Source organism: Arachis stenosperma, chromosome 2, assembly GCF_014773155.1.
Source record: "Arachis stenosperma cultivar V10309 chromosome 2, arast.V10309.gnm1.PFL2, whole genome shotgun sequence".
Classification (NCBI taxonomy): Eukaryota; Viridiplantae; Streptophyta; class Magnoliopsida; order Fabales; family Fabaceae; genus Arachis; species Arachis stenosperma.
The window spans coordinates 41,229,965-41,251,229 of record NC_080378.1 but is presented as its reverse complement, the minus strand read 5'-3'; the positions used below and the strand labels follow the sequence as shown (position 1 = coordinate 41,251,229).

General features: G+C 31.8%; 1 protein-coding gene and 1 long non-coding RNA gene across 2 annotated transcripts; one reads left to right on the top strand and one right to left on the bottom strand.

The window, feature by feature from the left end:
- Positions 1-792: 792 nt before the first annotated feature.
- On the bottom strand, positions 793-4,012 carry LOC130961769 (uncharacterized). The gene is made up of 4 exons (XR_009079618.1): positions 3,814-4,012; positions 3,664-3,721; positions 2,911-3,274; positions 793-2,818 (listed from the first exon to the last, which is right to left on the bottom strand). It is a non-coding gene; the product is annotated as an uncharacterized LOC130961769 (long non-coding RNA).
- A 13,676-nt stretch (positions 4,013-17,688) lies between these two features.
- Positions 17,689-21,017, top strand: LOC130958075 (histone-lysine N-methyltransferase, H3 lysine-36 specific-like). The gene is made up of 4 exons (XM_057884972.1): positions 17,689-17,880; positions 18,035-18,158; positions 19,782-20,203; positions 20,703-21,017. Exons 1-4 carry the CDS (start codon positions 17,795-17,797, stop codon positions 20,956-20,958), a joined length of 888 nt encoding a protein of 295 aa, XP_057740955.1. The 5' UTR covers positions 17,689-17,794; the 3' UTR covers positions 20,959-21,017.
- Positions 21,018-21,265: the final 248 nt, after the last annotated feature.

Here is a 21,265-nt window from a genome sequence, read left to right as displayed (position 1 = left end):
GCTAGAGCGGTTCGATGACCGGTTTGGTTTTCAAAACCTTGGTATGATTTACACTTCTTTTATCTTCTGTATACCAACCTCTTGCCGGGTCGAACCTAGATAAACGTTGCAAATACGATCACCACCTGAGCTATTGTGGGCCTTCGGCCTTGTTTATGTCCTTTATTTTCAAAGCCATGAGAAAAAAAAAAGGCGAAGAAGCTTAACACATACATACCCATAGTAAAGATGGCCACATGTACAACAAAAAAAATATGGCCACTAACACAACCTGGTTTGTTTTTATGATTTTAGTATGAGGGTTATCATCTTCAAGAATGTTTCAATTCAGTATTGGAAGTTGGAAGTTGGAACTCTCCACCTCTGCTTAGCAATTTAGTTTTCGACGATGTAATTCGGACATCCTGGTCGCGGAGAGATTCTATCATGTAGTTTTGTTGTTTTATCCAAAAAAAAAAAGACATATAAGTTATTATTTTAGTCAAATCTGTTATTAGTAATGCTTTTATATGAACTTAAATTTTAATTTCACATTCTTAATTCGTTTTTTAATATTTATATGTAATTTTCAATTTTTATAATTATCATCTATTAATTTGTGAATATCCATAATTATGTAAACAATAAATTAAAGTATAAAAAATTAATTTTATTTAGTTAATATTGACTAATTTTTTATTGTGAAAATATTTTTTAAAACATTTAGAGTTAAGGTTTAATATTTAAGATAAAAAATATTCTAAAAAATTTACTGATATTGACGAAAAATATTAAGTCCCTAATTGAACTCATACTAAATATAATATTGATTGGAATGAAATTTAAAAATATGCAGATTACACAAATTAAACCTGTGTTACATTTCTACATCCACAAATAAAATTAGAGAGAATTTATAAGCATTAAATTGTACAGATAAAATTGGAGTGAAACTCAAATCTTACCCATTTCCACCCATATGCAAGCTAATTATCAATGAATTTGAAATGCTTTTGAATTTTTGGTGAGAGTTGGAAATCCCTAATCTCAAACTTTAAACTTTTGGGTATACACCAATTAATAATTACTTATATGGCCGATCTTGAATAATTTAATTTGATTATCTCACTGGACTAGTTTTGTGTTTGACTAGACTTTCAGCTTGTGCATAACCGATCAAGATTGAAATAATCATTTGTACTTTATTAAATAACTTATAAAAGTAGCTCTTCCACCTTTCATTGATCTTCTCATCTTGAGCTAAAACCTCTCCATCTTTATTCTTTATACACCTAACCTGATCCAAGTCACATTCTTCTTTTACGACTATTTGCGATTCTATATATAATTTTTTCTCCTTTCTTCGTGCCTAAAGACTAGTAGAGACTCTCGTATGCTCTTGTTTTTACTTCACTTACAGTCACTTTTGTCTCTTTCTTAGCTGCCTTATATTTTTCTCAATTATCTGCATTGCAGCACAAAGACCACTCTTTAAAGCACTCCCTTCTTGCCTTTATCTTTTCTTGTACACTCGCATTCCACTACCAGGACTCCTTGTCTCTTGGTCCTATCCCTCTAAATTCACCAAAACTTTCTTTTGCTATTTTTCTAATAACTTCTGTCATTTTTCCCACATCTACTATGTGCTTCCATCCCCTTTCTACTTTTTCTCTTCTCCTACCCGTCTTAGGAAACTTCTTTGTTCCTCACATTTCATTCGCCACCACCTCGTCCTTAGGTTCTTTGTATGATGTCTTTTCCTCAACTTTTACTCAACGTGAACATCCATGACGAGCATCCTATATGTTGTGTTGTTAAAATATCTCCCAGAATAATTTTATAATTAATGCAAAATTTTGGATCGACTCTCCTCAACAAAAAGAAGCCGATTTAAGAGCTTGTCATACCACTCCTATAGGTTATAAGATGTTCGTCTCTCTTTTTAAAACATGTATTTGCGATGAGAATGTCAAAGGTTGAGGAAAAATCCAAAATAGTTTTACCCTTTATATTGACCACCCTGAAACTATGGCCTCTGTGAATATTTCCATATTCAGACACTTCTCTTTCAACATGGCTATTTAAATATCCTCCTAAGAAAATCTTATCTCTCGAAGGTATGCCTTGGACCAAACTCTCTAGATCATCCCAAAACCTTATCTTGTATTGCTCGTCTGAACCCACTTGTAGTGCATAGGCACTAATCATATGAAAGGTACCTTCTTCCACCACAAGTTTGATAGAGATAATATGATCACCCACCCTCTTAACATCCACTACATCTTTCTTCCATTACTTATCCACGAAAATACCTATCATATTCCTATTCTTCACCTTTCCTGTATACCAAAGTTTAAATCCAGAGGTATCCAACTTCCTAGCCTTTCTGCCGACCCATTTTATTTCTTGTAGGCATATGATGTTAATCTTCCTCATTGTTATGGTATCCACCGCCTCCATGGATTTTCCTGTTAGAGTGCCTATGTTCCATGTCCTAAATTTCAACTTTTTGTTACTCCAACCTTTACCTTTACCTTTTTCTTTGTGAACTAGCATATTTACCTTCGTCCGTTCACGAAAACGCAGGAACCCTTACTCATTTAAAAGTACACCCGGGCACCGATGCAATGGATTTTGCTCATTTGACACTATACGCAAGCCATACAGTGCGCTACTTCCGGGCAACGACCTAGTTTTAGCGCAATAACATCTTTGATCCATGTCATGAAGATTCGACTAAATTTTTATGTTGGCTATCGAAGGCCTAACACAACCCTCCTCTTTTATTCGGGCTTGGGACTAGCTATATACCGTAGGTGTAACATAGGCAGAGTGAGGCCTACAACAAAGTAATACACATAAATTTATATGAAGATAGGTGATTTGATTATAAACAAATTTCAATTTACCAATGACTACATAAAGGCTCACCTTATCAAAGTGTTCGCTTTCTTGGCTTAGATGTCATACATTTTCTTCATTGCGTCCTTGATCATCTTCTTGTCAGCACGCAAGTCAACAATGAAAACCATAGTGTTGTTGTCTCCAATTTTCTTCATTGCCAACTCGGTTGTAAGAGGGTATTTAAGAATTTGATAATGGTCAATGTTGTTCCTTGGTGGGGCACTAATACGGGGGTATTTAGGGTTCCTATCCTTCTTCAAAGTCTTGGGGCAATAGAATGTGACCTTTGTTCTGATCTTCTTAGCCTTCTTCTTAAAGGTAGCACCCGACTTCACTACCTTGGCAATTTTCAAGGTCTAAGCTTTTGGACCAGCCTTCTTTAAATTATTAACTGCATATAGAACACTGAGTTATCAACCCAATATAACATTCTTAATTTAAATCTCCACTTAAACTAAAAGCCTCAATGTAACTTTATGAAGGTAACAACATTATAATATAGTATAATGTAGGACCAAAATTAATGCATCATAGTTGCCATCAAACAATTTCTAGTTATAATTTCATTGTAAATATGAAAGTTGAAGTAATGCTCCAAGGTTAAAATCTATAATAGATGGGGGTAAATATGATTCTCTACGGTTGGACACAGCTCATTTATTTCCCCCCCAAAAATTGCATTTTGAGACAGAAGCAGCAAGGCACAAATCTGTAGTGTCAATTCAATACAAATTAAGAATATTGTTGCTCAAGAGAAAGTGATAATGATGAAGAAAATACCTTTAGCTGGGGGCCATGGTTTTGCAAAGGATGAACGAACATTACCTGTGGTGGAACCCTGAAAGTAAACAAGAAAATGAAGTTAAGGTTCATGAAAGATGTTCAACAAAGAACAGAATAGGTTATGGTGTGCGGCAAGGTGTGACACACCTGCAAGTAGTAAATAGGGCTTCAGCACAGCCACAGGCAGAGAATGACAAGACACACAAAGGAAGCAGAGATCGACGAACTGGAACAGGACATGGAGGAAGGATAACGGAGACTGGAGGCGCGAAGGAAATGCAAGAGGAGAAACAGAGGGTTACAGGTGAGGGTAATTATTGGAGAAGCAGTGACGTTTGAGGGAGGAGCAATGATTGAGGGCTTGCGAGAGAGAGCGAGCACCGCGAAGGGTTTGCGAGAGAGAGAGAGAGATAAATTCTGTATTTCGCGATGAAGAGGGTTGGAGGGGTTGGACACGCAATGAAAAGGGTTAGAAGCGCGACGAAGAGGGTTGGGATAATAAAGCTCTGATGTTAGGGTTTTCTCAAGTATCTAGTTTAAGGAATAGAAAAGAGTGAATAATATTGAAGTGCTTTTCTCAGTATTTTAACATAACTCTATTGGTACGCTTTAAAAACGTTACCATAACGTAACTCTATTGGCACGCTTTAAAAGCGTGCCTGCTGCTCTCTCTGGCCATGCTTTAATAAGCGTGACATCAAAAAGCGTGGCCAAATCTCTAATTAACTACCATTTTTATAAAAGTGTGACTATTGACCTCTTTCGGCCACACTTTTAAAGCGTTGCAAAAAAAGCATGATCAAATCTTTAATCAATCGCCACTCTTATAAAAGCGTGGTCATTGACCCTATTCGGCCACACTTTTGAAGCGTGACAAGAAAAAACGTGGCCAAATCTCAAATCAATCACCACCTTCATAAAAGCGTGGCCATTGACCCTTTAAAAAAAAGTGTAGCGATAGATTTTTTTTTTGTAGTGGTATTTCATAACATGCTCCAACCTAATTATTCAGTTATTGTTTTAATGATTAGTATGTTGTTCCAGTTCTTGTTTTATTGTTGGTTTTCTGTATTTCAAAATTTTAATTATTGTTGTAGAGGAGTGCTAGAGGGCCAGCAGATTTTGTGAGTTGTAGCCATCAATTAGCCATCAATAGTGTATTTAATGGTGTGAAATTCTATCTAATGGTGAAGAATCACTTATTTTTATTTTGCTGGCTAAATGCTGGCCATATTTTAACAAATCTGCTGACCCCCTAGACTTTTCCATTGTTGTATTTTAATTTTCCCTCTTCTTGATTTGTTATATTTTGATTTTCTTTGTTCGTGATTTGTTAAATTATTCATCTTGTTATCTTGATTTGATAAATTGTTCATACTGTTAATCTTAATATGATAAATTGTTAATATGATAAATTATTCACGTTATTGATCTTAATTTATTGTTTTTGTCTTGTTTCCTATAAATTAAATTTTGTATGTGATTAAATGGCTTGATCAATGATGATTTGGTATTTTACGTTTAATTATTTAATTATTTAGTTTTTAAATTTATATTTAAATAAAATTATAACATTATAATTGATATACTATTTTTAATTTAAATAATATTTTAAAATTTATATTAAACAATAATTATATTTATTTATATTTATTATAAAATAATTATTATAGTTAAATCATAATTGAATCGGTTGAATTAATAAAATTATAAACTGATAACTAGGATAGTTTACCGATTACCTTAGAAAATTGTGAGCGAAGGAATCAAATATATTAATTACTCAATCTCCTTTCATGCGAATTCAAAATTCAAATTCAATAACCAATAAATGCGGCAGAGTAAATGTGTCTATCACAAAAAAAAAACACTCCTCTCTAAATTTATGTGCGCCTCTGCCAGCAACTCAAGAGAGTGTCATGGATTAGAGACAAGCCAAGAACATTTTTGTACTTGATTTGCTCTATGATTTATGACTTAGTAGAAAATTCAAAATAACTTTAAAAGCTGAGGAAAGGAGAAACTTTTCCAGGGTTTGAAGGGTTTATCACTGGAATCAAGATATTGTAATTGAGTGTCACTCCCTTTGGCAATGTTTATTTTGAGTAATTACCAAATCAGTCTTAAAGGATTTTAAAATCAGATATTTTAGTCTTCAAAAAAAATTAATACACAGATCAATCCCTAAGATTTTATTCCGACAGACAAATCAGTCCCCAATTCATTTTTCGGCAGAGTAATTACCAGATCACTCCCCAAAAATTTTAAAAACGGACATTTTAGTCCTCAAGAAAAACTAATGTACAAATTAATCCCCAATATTTTTCTCTATTAGACATAAGTCCTCTGTCTAAATAATTATTGTGCAATTAATAATAATTATTATTTTATTTTATTTTATTTTATTTTTGGACGGAGGACTATTATGTCTAATAGAGAGAAACGTTGGGAATTGATTTGTACATTAGTTTTTCTTGGGGACTAAAATGTCCGTTTTTAAAATTTTTGGGGACTGATTTGGGTAATTATTCTGCCGAAAAATAAACTGTGGACTGATTTGTCTGCCGGAGTAAAACTTTGGGGATTGATCTGTGTATTAATTTTTTTTGGGAACTAAAATGTCCGATTCTAAAATTCTTGAGGACTGATTTGGGTAATTACTCTATTTTAGGATAAAGTATTAGTTTGCCTCCTAATGATTAGATTAAATTATAATTTAATTTGTAATTTTTTAAACATTTTATTTTTGTCTAAAAGATTTTAGATGGGTTAAATGTTATTACAAAATTAAATTTGATATAAATAATTAAATAAGTAATAATATTATTAGTTAAATCATATCTTTTATTTATGTGTGTGTTAGAGAAACATAAATAAATTTTTTTTGTAATATTTTTTTAGTTTTTTCTTTTATAAAAAACTTTAAATTTTAACCATCAATCATCAATACTTCATAATTAAAGAAAAATTTTTATATCGATGATCATTGATATGTCAATTTTAAGATTAAAATGGAGTGTTTGAATTCTTAGAGACTGAATCAGAATTTAATCTAAATATTAAAGATCAAAATAATATTTTATTTTTTATTTTATTTTAGTGAGTAAAAGACAAAACTTAGACAGATAAAACTTGTGTGTTTTTGTTTTTAGGATAAAGAAGTATTATTTTTTTTAAAAATAATTTTTTAAAATTATTTATTTGGGTTCTAAAAATATAAAAGAAGAAAATAAATAATTTTTTTGTATTTTTTGAAAAGCAAGCTCATCAAATAAAGGAGTTGAGAGAAAATTTATAAAAAGATTAAGGTTACAAATTTATGCTTATATATTCTTAAAAAAGATAAATATATTCATTTAGAAAATATAAAACTTTGACCATTATTTGAATCTTTATGCGATTTTTTTTATTATATTTGTTCTTGTATGAAAGGATGGCTCTCCTAAATAGTTCTCTAATATAGTTTATTCACATCTTGGCAAGTAATATAATCTTTGGATTGGAAGAGTTATTTTTTGGTCAAAATAAAATAGTGAGTTTGAATATCTGCAAAAGTACTCCAACATTTAAATTAGTGTGTGAAATATTTTTGTTAAGATCTGAAATGAATCAAGAATGTACTTTGTTTATTGTTTTCATCATGTTTTATAAGCTATGCGCAGCTTATAGCTGTTTATCAGTTATGATTGTGATAATCATGATAATAATATAGTTTAGAACGGTTTATAACTTTTAAGACATAATGATTTAGATATCAACTGAGTTATAACAGGTACGAATCATAGTAGGGACAGAACTAGACTAACTATTTAGGAGGACGGTATTTAATAATTTACAAAAAATATTTTATATTACTATTTTTAATGATAAATTAAAAAAATTAAATATATAATCTCAATCAAAGTAAGATAATAATACATAAAAGTTATCATTTACAATTTTGTATCATGAAAAAGTTATTGGATATTTTTTTTATTTTCAAAATCATATATTATTGAATTTGTGTAAAAAATAGCTGCTAATTCTTTTTCTATATAGATCACAAATTGTTTGCAAGAAATTCATCAGCCATTTTACTTCGGAATCTTATCTTAACAATTTTTATTGCTGAAAAATTTTTTTCTGTTGTTGCTATAGACACTGGTAGAGACAAAATAAGACATATCAATCTGTCAACTATGTGATAAGTTGTTGATTTTTCTGTTTCTTGCAACTTGTTGCACAATTCAGAAAGTGTACCAATGCCTTTCAAATGATTTGGTATATCATGCTGATAATCTTACAACTAAGATTTTAAAATATTTAGCTCATTAGAAAAAAAGTCAAGGGGATAAAACTTCTCTGCTAACTTGCTAATTTCTTCAATGTTAAATGATTTGAAATTATTTTTAGGATCCAAAGCACAAGTCAAAATCAAAAGCTCTATTGTTTGCTCATTAAATATACTATTCAACTCTTGTATTTGAGAGTCAATTATTGCCAATAATACATCTATTCGATAATGATGCTCAATTGTCATACTTGGTTGACGAGATCGACCTCTTCCAAAAACATATTATGCACTCATATTAGGGACTTAAATTTCATATTTTTCATAAAAATCTTTAACATTTGCAAGAAAATTGCACCATCTACCATCTCTTAATTGTTGAAGAAGTAACTTTGATGTCGAAATAATATGCATTGCATTGAGAATATCTTGAGATTGTTGTTGCAGTGCTTGGCAAAGAACATTAGTGATTCCCATAATCTCTTTCATCAAGTGTAAAGTGAAAACAAATTCAAATGACAATAATATTTTACTAACACCATAAGCCTCACTTCTTTGTGCATAAGTTGTTCCGTCTTCAATGATATTATTGAGAACAATATTAGTAGCAATGAATATTTTTACCAAATTACTAATGGAATTAAAGTGAGAGCTCCATCGTGTATCCCCAACTCTTTGTAAAGTGCTTACTTGATTCGTACATTTGGCTGTTTCTAATTCATTTTGAGCAATCAAATTTGTATTTTCAATTGTTTGAGCATCTTATAATTGATCATGTCTTTTTGAAGAAGTACTAACAATAGTGACAATAGAATTTAATTGAGTAAAAAATTTATGAATCTGAAGTACCTCTCTTAAAGTTGCCACCAGTGCTAATTATAACCTATGAGCAAAACAATGTACATAATATGCTTGTGGAGAATCTTTAAGAAACAAAGCTTACAAACCATTCCACTCACCCCGCATGTTGCTAGCACTATTATATCCTTGACCCCTAATATTTTTAACTTGGAGATTATAATGAGAAAGGACAAAAATCAATTCTTTCCTTAATGTTATTGCATAAGTATCAGTGACATGCACAAGATCAATGAATCTCTCTTTAATAAAACCATATAGAGTAACAAATTTCAAAACAATGGCCATTTGCTCTTTTTTAGATTTATCTTTAGCTTCATCTACAATAATACAAAATTTGGTATCTCCAATCTCTTCTCTAATTAAATTTTTCACCTTAGTAGCAAGAATATATAGAATTTATTTTTGGACATCATTTGAAGTATACTTAGCATTTTTTGGAGCATTTTTCAAAATATTTTTTTTCACTCTTTCATTATAAGATCCCAAAAATTTTAACATTTTCAAAAAGTTACCTCTGTTGCTTGAACTTTGCCTTGCATCATGTCATCTGCAGCGTAACCTTGAAATGTCAACCATCTAATACAATCTATAGATGCTCCTAGTCGAATTCGATTATTTTCAATCTCTTCTAATGTTTGCTTATGAAAAAGTTTGTCGATATGTTGTGATTGTTTCATCAAATCATCACATGGTTTTAGCACCTTATGATGGAATGAGTTGCGATCTTTGCTAATGTGATTCAAAAGAGCACATTCTTTTTCACTTTTTACTTTTTTCCAATTCCTGAAACCACTCTCAATAAACACATTTGAACCCGTGTTGATTGAAGGTTCCTTAGCCAAAAGAAAGCATGAAAAATAATATATGACAGCATCTTCTATAGAATATCCTAACCAAGATGGGAACAATTTAAACAATGAAACTTGAAAGCGACGATAGTTTTTATCACCAGAAAATAGATAGTTATCAAGGATTGGTTGATTTGTCCCAACTTTAATATAATTCTGACGGATTTCATCTCTTTGATTTGGAGAAAACTTCCAAATCATTGGTCGCATTTCAGGATTTCTTTCCAAATAAAAAATATTCAGTTGATTAAGAAGAAGTAGTGGACGTTTTGAGCTATTCAATGAAGAATTTGAAGTAATAAAATTTGATGATCCCTCAAGTGTTGGAGTAGTAATAGTAGAAGTATCTTCATTTTCTTGATCTTTTCTTTTAAAAAATGTATCAATAGTTTTGAACTTACCCATAATTTAAATGGCCAAATAAATTCCTATAATTAAAAATATATTTAGCCAAAGGTGTAAATTATAATTTATAATATTTATAAGATATGAAAATTATATTTTGATTCAAAATAAGATATTGAAATTCAAAACAATAATACTAGCATTGTAGTATAACTAATATGAAATTGTAATTAAATAGTTAATTAATAAAAAAACTAAATATACAAACTAACATATAATAACATAAATTTAATAACATAAATTTAATTAATAAATAATAGTAAATTAAATAAATAACTAAATATATATAAAAAAACATAAAAAAATTAAGCAAGACTAACAAAAAAAAACATTAAACAAAAAATTACAATGTTAGATGTATATAATTTATTCTTCTTATCCTTTCATCCTATAACATAACATTTACTAATACTTAAGAAATTGTAATATTAAATACAATTTATTTGTTCTATTTTTGTATAACTATGTGTCTTTGTTGTTAATTTAATAATGCTATTGAAATAAAAAAAGTAAAAATATAACCTTTTTTAAAAAAGAGGAGTGAAAAACTACTTGTTGAACTATTATTTTTTTTAATTCGTAAAAAAAAAAGAGTCAAAGAGTAGAAAATAAAAAGATTAAACAGCTAAAGAAGAAAAAAAATAGGAAAAGCTGTTACTATTGATCTATTACAAAGTGAAAATGAGAAGTTTAAGTGAATGAAGATATTGAGAGAAGAATAAACATTTATATTTTATTTTTTAAATAAAGTGGACTAATGAATTAGGCCTAAAATTATTATATTTTATTAATATTATACAAAAATATGCTATTTTTTATAGATTAAAAACCCAAAAAATAACATTACTGTGTTAGTAATGAGTAAGGGAGGGGATGAGAAATAAAAAAAGAGGAGTACTAGGGGGCTAGTAGAATTTGTGATGTGTAGCCATTAATTAACCATCATCAATAGTTTAATAATGTGAGATGATATCTAATGGTGTAGGATTACTCATTTTTCTTTTGGTGGTTAAGTGCTGACCAAAGTGTTGGTTCCTAAACTTTTTCATAAAGAAAAAGTTTAATTACTTTGTTGGTTCCTATAGTTTCGCGAAATTTTTAATTAGGTCTTTATACTTTTTTTTTCTTTTAATTGAGTCCCTACAGCAATTTTTTTTTCAATTAGGACCTTTTTGGTAGTAATTGGCTTAATTGTATAGAAACCTAACTAAAAAAAATTTGGTGCAAGAACTCAAATAAAAAAGGACTCAATTAAAAATAATATATAAAAATTTAATTAAAAATTTTACAAAACTATAGAGATCTGAACCTAAAGAAAAGAGAGTGGGGGAGGGAGAGGAAACATGTCTATAACTTATTTTTAAACAAAAGAGAGTGGGGGAGGGAGAAGGAACATGTCTATAACTTATTTTTAAACAAAAGTTAAAATTTTAGGGGAGCCATTGCCCCTCCTTCACAACTATATGTCTCCCCGCCCCTGGATCATACCCTCCAAACTTGAACAGATAAATTTTTGATTAAAACAAGTTAGAACTTTAAAATAGCATAGTTATAACTCTGCTGTAGGTATGATAAAATCCCCAAGCACGAAAAACCATCCTTTCATATGAGAACAACCATTGTTTTAAAAACCGAACCGGACCGGCTGGTTCAACTGGATTAATTGGGAATCGGTCATCTAACCGGTTCGATTGAGGTACAAAACCGTTTAACAGAAAACTGGTAAAAAAATCAGTTGAACCGACGGTTAATCGGTGAACCGTTTGAACCGAACAGTTTTTTTCCGGTTTTCAATTTAAATATATATATATATATAAACCCTTTACCCTCCCCCATTTTCTCTCTCTCACTCACGCACAAGACCCACCCCCTTCCTCTCTCTCTCTCCACTCCACGGAACCCTAGCCCCCTTTTCGTTCTCCCTCCTAGCCAACAGCAGCAGAAGCCACCGCCCAATGGCCAACGCCGTCGTCGCCGACAAATCATCTCCTCAGCCAACGTTCAGCATCGTCGTCGCCAATCCTCTTCTCCTGGATCCCATGTATCTCCTCGCGTCGCTAGGTCTCATCGCGGAACGGATAGAGGGTGCTGTCGCCGCCGGGTGGAACTGACCGTGGTGGCATCAAGAATCGTCGCTTGTGGAAGGTGAAGGTATACTCGTCGCTGTCATCGTTTCTCTTTCCCTCGCCGTCGTCTCTCTCTATCGCTGTCGAGCCCTCTCTCTGTAACACCCTACCATACAGAAACTTATGCTTAAGTCATAATTCAGAGATGGCAAGGTATTACGACCTCTAAAATAAAAATTTAGTACGTATAGTAGTATGAATGATTGATTATAACTAGGAGCCTTTGTAGAAAAAGGGATAAACAAAAAAATCGCAACTCAAAAGTGCAACACTCCGATCGATAACGTAACAAACAAGGATAACCAACGCGAGATTATATATATACAACTGAGAGTCAAAAACAGGAATATCAAGACTCAAAATCCGGCTGTGAAGATAACCGGTCCGAGCATAGCAATATATACATATGATAAAATAATGAAAACCCCAAAGAAAATCCAAAGGGACACAAATACATAAAACCTATTCTCCAAAATCTCCCATAAGAGGAGTCATCACAGTTTGTATTATTTAATGGAGATAAAAGTATCTAAGCAAAACATATAAACCAAAAACATAGTCCCGAGAACAAAGGATCTTCGCAAATCTAGAAGTCTCCAGCATGCCTCAGCGGGAAACCTCACGTCCTGTATCTGAAAACCACAAAATCCGCATGGGTGAGAACCAGAGGTCCCCAGCATGGTAACAGCTTTCACATATATAATACATAATAATAGAGGAAAGCCAAAGGCAATCCTAGAACTTCCTCCAGATAATATCAAAGCTTATAAACAAGCTAAACCATATAAGGGCATCTGACTAAAGATTCTTCAGTCTAACTAATACTTCCCTTTCCAATTCCTTCAAACCTCCCAACTACCAGCAGGAGTATATTATAGCAAACACAGTTATATCAGACAAAGAATATAAAAGTAGGAGCAGTTAAGACATTTAGACAATTAGCAAGTAATATGCAGTCAAATAGGCAATCTCAAACAATTCACATAGTATGCATATGATGAATGCTTGTCCCTAGTGGCCGATGATATCATCTTGTCGGTTATAGAGCCAACCCGACAAGTCCTGGTCGCTAACCATTGGACTGTCCTTCTGTCGCGCATCCCCAACTCGAGTTATACTCGTTATAAACTTGATCATAACCATGATCCATATCCATCACCCTCACTGGTGAATATTTCGGGGGCGAGCTCATCCGGGTCTTTCACAGTGCCCGGCCACACTTACGACATAGGGTCAACAGAGTCTCGAGCCTCCACCTGGAGCACGTGGTGGCTAGCCACTGCTTCCTCCCAGGGATCTCGTGCCTCTGATAGTGGAAGTGCAAATCTCAGTTATCAATAATTCAGCATAAACATGCATGAATTCTCATCCATGGATCAACATCCATATCAGCCATCCGGCTCACGGTTCAGTCCAGAACCAGCCAATATTCATATCATACACAGCCTTTCCGGCTCACGGTTAAATCCATAACCAGCCGTTGCATTAACAATTATAGCCTTTCGGCCCATGGCATAACAAGCACTTCCACCACCATCCTCCGCATCTCACAAAATCATCTTGATCCTCATTGATCATTCATTTTTCCCTTGCTTCACTCGCAAGTTACCTCATTCACTAGCCCCTTTTTAATAGCTAGGCATGTCATAATGATTTAAGACATAAATGGTGAGATCGGAGGCTTAGAAGTATGAGATTTGGCTTTTAAAACTCAAAAATCAACTTTGGGATGAAAACAGGGCCACGCGTACGCGCACTCCACGCGCACGCGTGGATGGCCTCAAAAACTCATCGACGTGCAAGCGTCATGCACGCTAACGCGTGGATTACAAATTTGCCAATCGACGCGCACGCGTCAACCACGCGTACGCGCGAGTGTTCTCGTGCCCCAGGCACAACACTGGCACAATTCTGGCATAACTCTCTGGAAAATGGCTGGGCATTGGGTGCAGCACCATCGGCGCACCCGCGCACACCACGCGCACGCGTGGATGGCGTTTTCTGGAAGATCGGCGCGTACGCGCCAAGTGCGCCCACGCGCAAGGGGTCATTTTGCTAAAAATTTTCTAAGTTAAAAGCTGCAGAATTCACAGATTTAAACCCCGATCTTCCAACGGACATAACTTCCTCATTTTAAACCGTTTTTTACCCGTTCTTCGAACGGCATGGACATCCCGGATCCAATTTCATTTCTAAACAGATTTGGTACAAAACGGAGATCCGTAGTCCAAGTTATGTCCCGCCGAAGTGTGCCCAAAAACCATATTTTCATACAAAACCACAAAGTGCCATTTTCAAAACAAGCCATTTCCAACTCTTTTCAAAACCAATCAAAACATGCCAAGTTCATCCCTTTTCTTTGAAATCAATCAAAATATATCAAATTCAACATCAAGCCTCCTCAACTCACACATTGACACATTACCACAATTTACCAAAATCACTATCTCATCATTTTACCCCACTTCACCCAAGTGGCTCAAACTCAAACACATTGACATATCATATACTATTCCTCATGCCAATTCTCAACAACACCAATTCCAATAAATCATTATTGTACATAATCAACATCATACTCACCATCAACATGGTTCAATCCAAAATTCAACCATAACCAATCATCAAGCATATATCACAACATGCATATTCCTCATACATCATACCACCAAGGCATCAATAATCATCATCACATATATGACCACATCATATATCTCAATCATTCAACAACATCAACAATTCAATGCCTATCTTAGGTCCTCTAGCCTAAGTATTTCCTACCACATTACATATTAGATACGGGAAACCGAAACCATACCTTAGCCGAATTTCCCAAGCTCCACCGGAGCGCTTCCAAATCACTTATCCACAAGCTCTCAAGGCCTCAACACCTCCAAGAACAGATTTTTCACCACCAAATTCCTTTTTCAAGCTTTTCAAAATCACCAATCAAGCTCCAAAATCCACTCATACACAACCTAAGCCACAACCATCATACCCATACACAACATCTCAAAACCCAAACATCATAGAACAACAAAATTACACTAGGGTTGAGAATCTTACCACACCCAAGGTCCAAGGAGACAAGATTAACCTTCTCCTTCAAGAGAGTTGGGTCCTATAACATCAAAGAACCCAAAATCTCAACATTTTACCCATGAAACTCGAAAATAAGGGCTGGAATTTCGAACAGAAACACGTGGCTTACCTCAAGATTAGTTGTATGGGTTTTGTAGAGCTCTCCGCGGTGAACACGTGGCCGCAAACGGAGCGGCAATCGGAGCTCTAGATCAAAAGTTATGGTGATTTGAAGATCAATCAAGGGAGAGAACTTGAGAGAGTGTTCTTCCTCCCTTTCTCTCTAAGTTCAGCGTGTTTTTGAGTGTTGTGAGGAGAGAGAGTGCTGAAAACTAGAGTTTTGGTTTAGTTATGTTGGGCCAAGGGCCCACTTTGGGTCCGGTTGGTCCGGTTTGGCCCGTTCGGTCCAATCTTGGTCCGAATTCTATAAAATTGGTACCAAAATTCTCGTCTCAGTCTCCTCTATCACATTTAGCCATAAAAATCACATTTTAGGCTTTCTAGAATAAATTCTCATTTATGGGTTAATTAGCCGTTAATTAACCGGGTTTTACACTCTCTGTCTTCGTTGTCGTTGGCCACCCTGAAATTGTGTCTCCGTCAATCCCCCTCTCTCGCGCGTCAAGCTTGTCTTCAATCCCCTCTGTGCCTGAGCTCACTTCCCCTCTTCCATCGTCATCACTTGGATTCCTCCTTCGCTGCTGGTCTTCAATTTAATTTTGCTTGTTTTTGTACTTTTATTTGGGTTCTGATTTCTAATTCTAAGTTTACTAATTTCTTCTTAGCTTGAGTTTATGAATTTCTGAGTTTGTAAGCAGATTCCTGCCCTGCTTCAGTTTTCAGTTTTGGGAGTTAATTGCTATTTTTTTTGGATTTAATCATGTTGATTGTTGCTTGTTTGTCTGGGTTAATTGTTGTTCTTCATTGCTGTCTTCTGCATTTAATTTCTGTTGATTGCTGTTGTCTTTTGCTTTTTAGCTTTTAATTTTGTTAATTAAATGAATTAATCAAGTTTTTTTTATTCTGTTTTTGTTCTGTTTTTAATTTATTACTGCAATTTGATTTCATAATATTTTTATAATTCTGTTTGTTTGTTCAAATTATGATTATGTATGTTCAAAATTTAAATTATGATTATGTTTGCAAATTCAATGGTTAGTGATTATTACTGTGTTTCAATTGTTTGTTATTTTTTATTATTAGGTTATAGATTGAAATTTTAAATTTTAAATTTTAAATTTTATTAGGTTAAATTTTATTGAAATTTAAATATTTAAAATTATATATTAAAATTTTAATAATTTTATTTAATATTTAATTAAACCGATCAAATTTCAGTTGAACTCCGGTCGAACCATTAAACTAGTGAACCAGTCACCTCACTTATTTATTGACCGGTCCAGTTCTCGCAACCTTGAGAACAACACTATCCTTAAAATATATATTTTTTTCTGACTTTCTAAAATTGATGGTTTTTTATTTAAATAAAATATTTTATTTACCATTTTAAACTAAAATAAGACTATTTACAAAATTTAATATTATATTTTTGCAACCATTTCATGCAAAATTATATGTTAAACTATTTATACAATTAAAACTAGCGAAGAAAAATCAATTTAATTTTTTTTCACAGGTACTATAGTGAAAATGGATCAATTTTTTATTGTTGAAATTGAGTAAAATTCACTCAATTTTACTATAATAATAAAGTTTATTGCTTTTGTAAATTTTATAATTATCAATTAAATTAGTTATTACTTGCACATGCATAAACTTTATTGTTGTTATTAATTACATAGAATTTAAATTTTTAAAATAAAAAATTAATCATCATTAAATTTTTATAATATTTATTATCTATAAGTTTTATTATTTTTATTTAAAAATAATTAATCTTTTATTTAATTATTTTATTAATTCTCTCACTTTAGAGAAGCTTGATCCAATCGTATATATTGATTTGGATCATTATTGATTAACCATATCCTTTTATATGTTTGGGTTTGATTTAAGGAAATAAAAAAGAAAAAATTACATAAAGATCTGTTAAAAAATTAGGAAGAAAGTTTACAGAATTACAGGAGATGAAGTGGAACAAATAAAGAATTAGGAATGAGGCATGACCGCATGAGGCATGAGATGAGTGGTGTACTTTGGACTTTGGATGTGGCCCATATTCTCATTTCAAAACTCTCACAGAATTACAGAAAGTGACATAAAAAAAACACCTCTCTCTCTCTCTCTCTCTCTCTCTCTCTCTCTCTCTCTCTCTCTCTCTCTCTCTCTCTCTCTCTCTCTCTCTCTCTCTCTCTCTCTCTCTCTCTCTCTCTCTCTCTCTCTCTCTCTCTCTCTCTCTGAGGCATTACTGAATTCGCAAGATTCCATTTCAAAAACACCGAATCAAACATATTGCACGTTTCACAAACAACAATTCTTTTTCTCACAGACTTCAAGACCATCACATTCCTCGCCTTACCTTTTCTCTTCTCATCCCTCTGATCTGAAAAGGGAAAAAGATAATAGAAAAGGCATAGATGGGGATGGAGACCTGCAGTGGTGATATTGCAGAAAACATGCATCAAGTGATAGCTGCTGTTACCATGGAGGACCACACTTTGAGGTGTGTTATATTTTCCTTTTTTGCTCTTTGATTCTCTCTTTCTTTCTATTTGTCATATTGCATTGTTGGAAATGGACTTTCTCAATGAGATACAAAAATGGAATATAAGATTGTGACATTGTGGCATTGTTTTAATTTGGGGGGTGAATGTCAGCAAGAAAAAGGAAGGTGTTGAGGGGTTGAATTTGAACACTGTGGAGTGCCTCAGAGGGAGGTTATTGGCAGAGAGACAGGCTTCAAGGGTAGCAAAGGAACAAGCAGAATCAATGGACAAAAAGGTAAATATCTCTTAATTTTTCAATTTTTTTTTATTTTATATTTTTGTCTCACTGTTATAGTGTTATTCAAATTCTATTACCTGGATCGCCTAGTCCGGTTTTCAGACTTGGTCGAAAAAATGTATATATAATTTTTTTTATGTAAAATTAATAGTAGAAGATTATTAGATAATAATTAATTTTTAGTCATTAATTTTATATGAAGATAACAAATAAGGACATTCCTCATGAAACTTAAATGATTCTTAATTTCAGATTTTTTGAAATTTTTGTAGTGATTTGGTTCGTTCCATTTTTCTCATTTGTTTTGAGTTCTTATTTTTCCAAAATTTTGGTCTTTTGTGAGTATTAGTCCATACAAATATTGGAAATGAGTTCTTTGTCGATATAAATCGTTTTTAGAATTTCTTTTGGTGTTTATAATTACATAACTTTAAAGATTAAAATCAAAACGATTATATATAAATTTTAAATTAGTCACTAGTATAAAATATATATCAAAATATAAAATACATATTAAAAATTTAAAATTAATACTCCAAAAAGTATATAAAAAATTTAAAATTAATACATATCAAAATATAAAATACATATTTAAAAATTAATACTCCAAAAAGTATATAAAAAATTTAAAATATCTAAAAATTTTGTCAAAATTTTTAAAATTTTTATGTACTCTTATGATATTAGTTTTTAAATTTAAATTGAAAACATTAAAAAATAAAAGATTTACAGATTTGTGAAAGAAATTAACTGCTTATTTAATTTTGTTAATTAACTATTTAAATATAAAAAATACATTATAACGTGGGTTTAAAAATACTTATGAGTAAAAAAATAGTTATTAATGACTTTTCTTTGAGGCATGGGCGAAGCTACATACTGGAAAAGGGGGACAACGATCCCCTAATTTTAATCTTTTAAATGTAAATTATATGTAAATTTCAGTTTAGTCTCTCTCAAAAATTTATTTTAATATTATTTTATTGTGTAAATAATTTTAGCTCCCCTCTAATATTTTTTCTAACTCCGTCCCTACTTTAAGGAACAACTTGCATTTATTTTGACCAAGAATTCGTGAACTGCAATAGTACCAATCTACTTCTAGGTTTTATTTTATTTTATTTAAATTATATTATATCTAAATTTTACTTATAAATTGATCTAATTTAATTTAAATAGTAATAAATGGTAACTTTTTTTATTTTATAAATTAATCCAAATCATATCATGAATATTAATCATAAATTTTTTTGTAGTAATAACACTATAAATAAAATATGTGTATTTTTTTAAAATTAATATAAATAATTTTAATTCGTTTACAGAAAATATGTAAAGGAAATGAAAATGAATAAATATATTACAAATTACTTATATTCGTAAATAAAATATTTAAATTATTTATTTATTAAAAACTAAAAAATCCCTAAAATTTAGGTTGACGTAATTTACTCTATATATTCAATATTTAATAAAAGAACTATAACTATTCCACTCACTTTCATGTGACCATGTTTATGTCATCATTGCAAAATGACATCATTGTTTTTTTCTGTGTACGTTTCCTTTTTATCTGACAAACTTTATTGTTTGTTTTTTTTTTTTTATATGTTTGGACAGTTGATTGAGTTAGAAACGATGATTAGAGAAGAGATCAAATTAAGAGAGAGAGCTCAAAGAAAGCTTAGATTTCTAACGAAGAAGCTTGAAACTTTGAACATATCATACATTTCAATGCAATCCCATCATTCTGATTATTCATGTGAAAACTCTTGTGGGTCATCATCATCTTCGGTTACTTCAATCTCAAAACATTCATCAGAAGTAAATGATGAAACAAAGCATCATCATCATCATCATGAAAAAAATGAAGATTTGCCAGAAAATAATAATGAAGTAGTTCACAGTAATAATAATGTTACAGAGGAAGCTTCTGCACTCATACAGATTTATCCATCCACTACAAAAGATTCTGATTCAGAGATTAGTTTTTATAATTCAAATTCAAGCTCGGAGGATTTGAAGAATGATGAAAGCAGCAGGTACACCAAATTTGAACATTAGAACCATGTTTAGTAATTATTTTCAGGATAAAATTATAAAAATCTTAAAAATCCCAAATTATTTAAAGAATGGATCATATATAAAAATTGACAAAATAATTATGTTACATGAACATAACAAATTAGTTTCCAAAAATATTTAACTGTGTTGTTATACTTATAATACGTTTAATTATTCTATTATAAAATATTTATTTATTCTGATAACTGATATAAAACTATTTTTGTTAGCCCCAACTACCCCTGTATTTAAGACACTTTATTTGATGACAGAAAAGGAGAGGCAACTTGAACTTTTGTTTCATGTTTCTTTTACATGTCTCTATCTTTTATGTATTAAGACAATTATCAAACGTAGTCTTAGAATACATTACTGTATTAAGTGAAAATTGAAACAACTTTTGATCAATTCAACTGAACTTATTTACTATAGGCAGATGCCAATTTTTTACGCTGTGATATGATTATATGTTTCCAGGATTTCTAGTATTAGCTCAAAATCATCCGTGACAGAGAAAGAAGATGATGAAAAGGGATATTTCATTGATAATTCAATGGCATTAGTTCCAGTGAATGTGATAGCAACATCACAAGCCACAAGTAATAGACTCAAACCAGTAAATCAAAGTGTCCTTGAAGCACTAGAGGCATTGAAGCATGCCAAAGAAAGGCTTCAAAGCTCAATGGAAACTAGGCAAATGATTCATGTTGGTCCAACTCCAACCTATAATTAGCCTCCATATTTGAGATAGCAATAATGACACTAATATTGAGATGTATTACATGTAGTTCCTCTGTTCTTGTATATTTTGCCTGATGAATATCTCTTATTTGGTAATTGTTTTAGAAGAAAAATATATAGATATTGAGAAAAATAAATTTGTTTGAAGCTCTATCATGAAATAGATTTTGCAAAATTTTTATTTATGCATACATGTGACAACAATAAAGTCTCAACTTTGTTTTTAATCTTAATTCTACTTCTATTGCCATAATATGTTGGTATTTTCTATCTTTAGATACTCATCAAATATAGCCATA

Coding starts and splice junctions, on each gene's coding strand:
- LOC130958075 (XM_057884972.1), top strand. CDS start 17,795: ATGGGGATGGAGACCTGCAGTGGTGATATTGCAGAAAACATGCATCAA. Junction 18,159..19,781: donor CAGAATCAATGGACAAAAAG/GTAAATATCTCT, acceptor ATGTTTGGACAG/TTGATTGAGTTAGAAACGAT. Junction 20,204..20,702: donor AAGAATGATGAAAGCAGCAG/GTACACCAAATT, acceptor ATATGTTTCCAG/GATTTCTAGTATTAGCTCAA.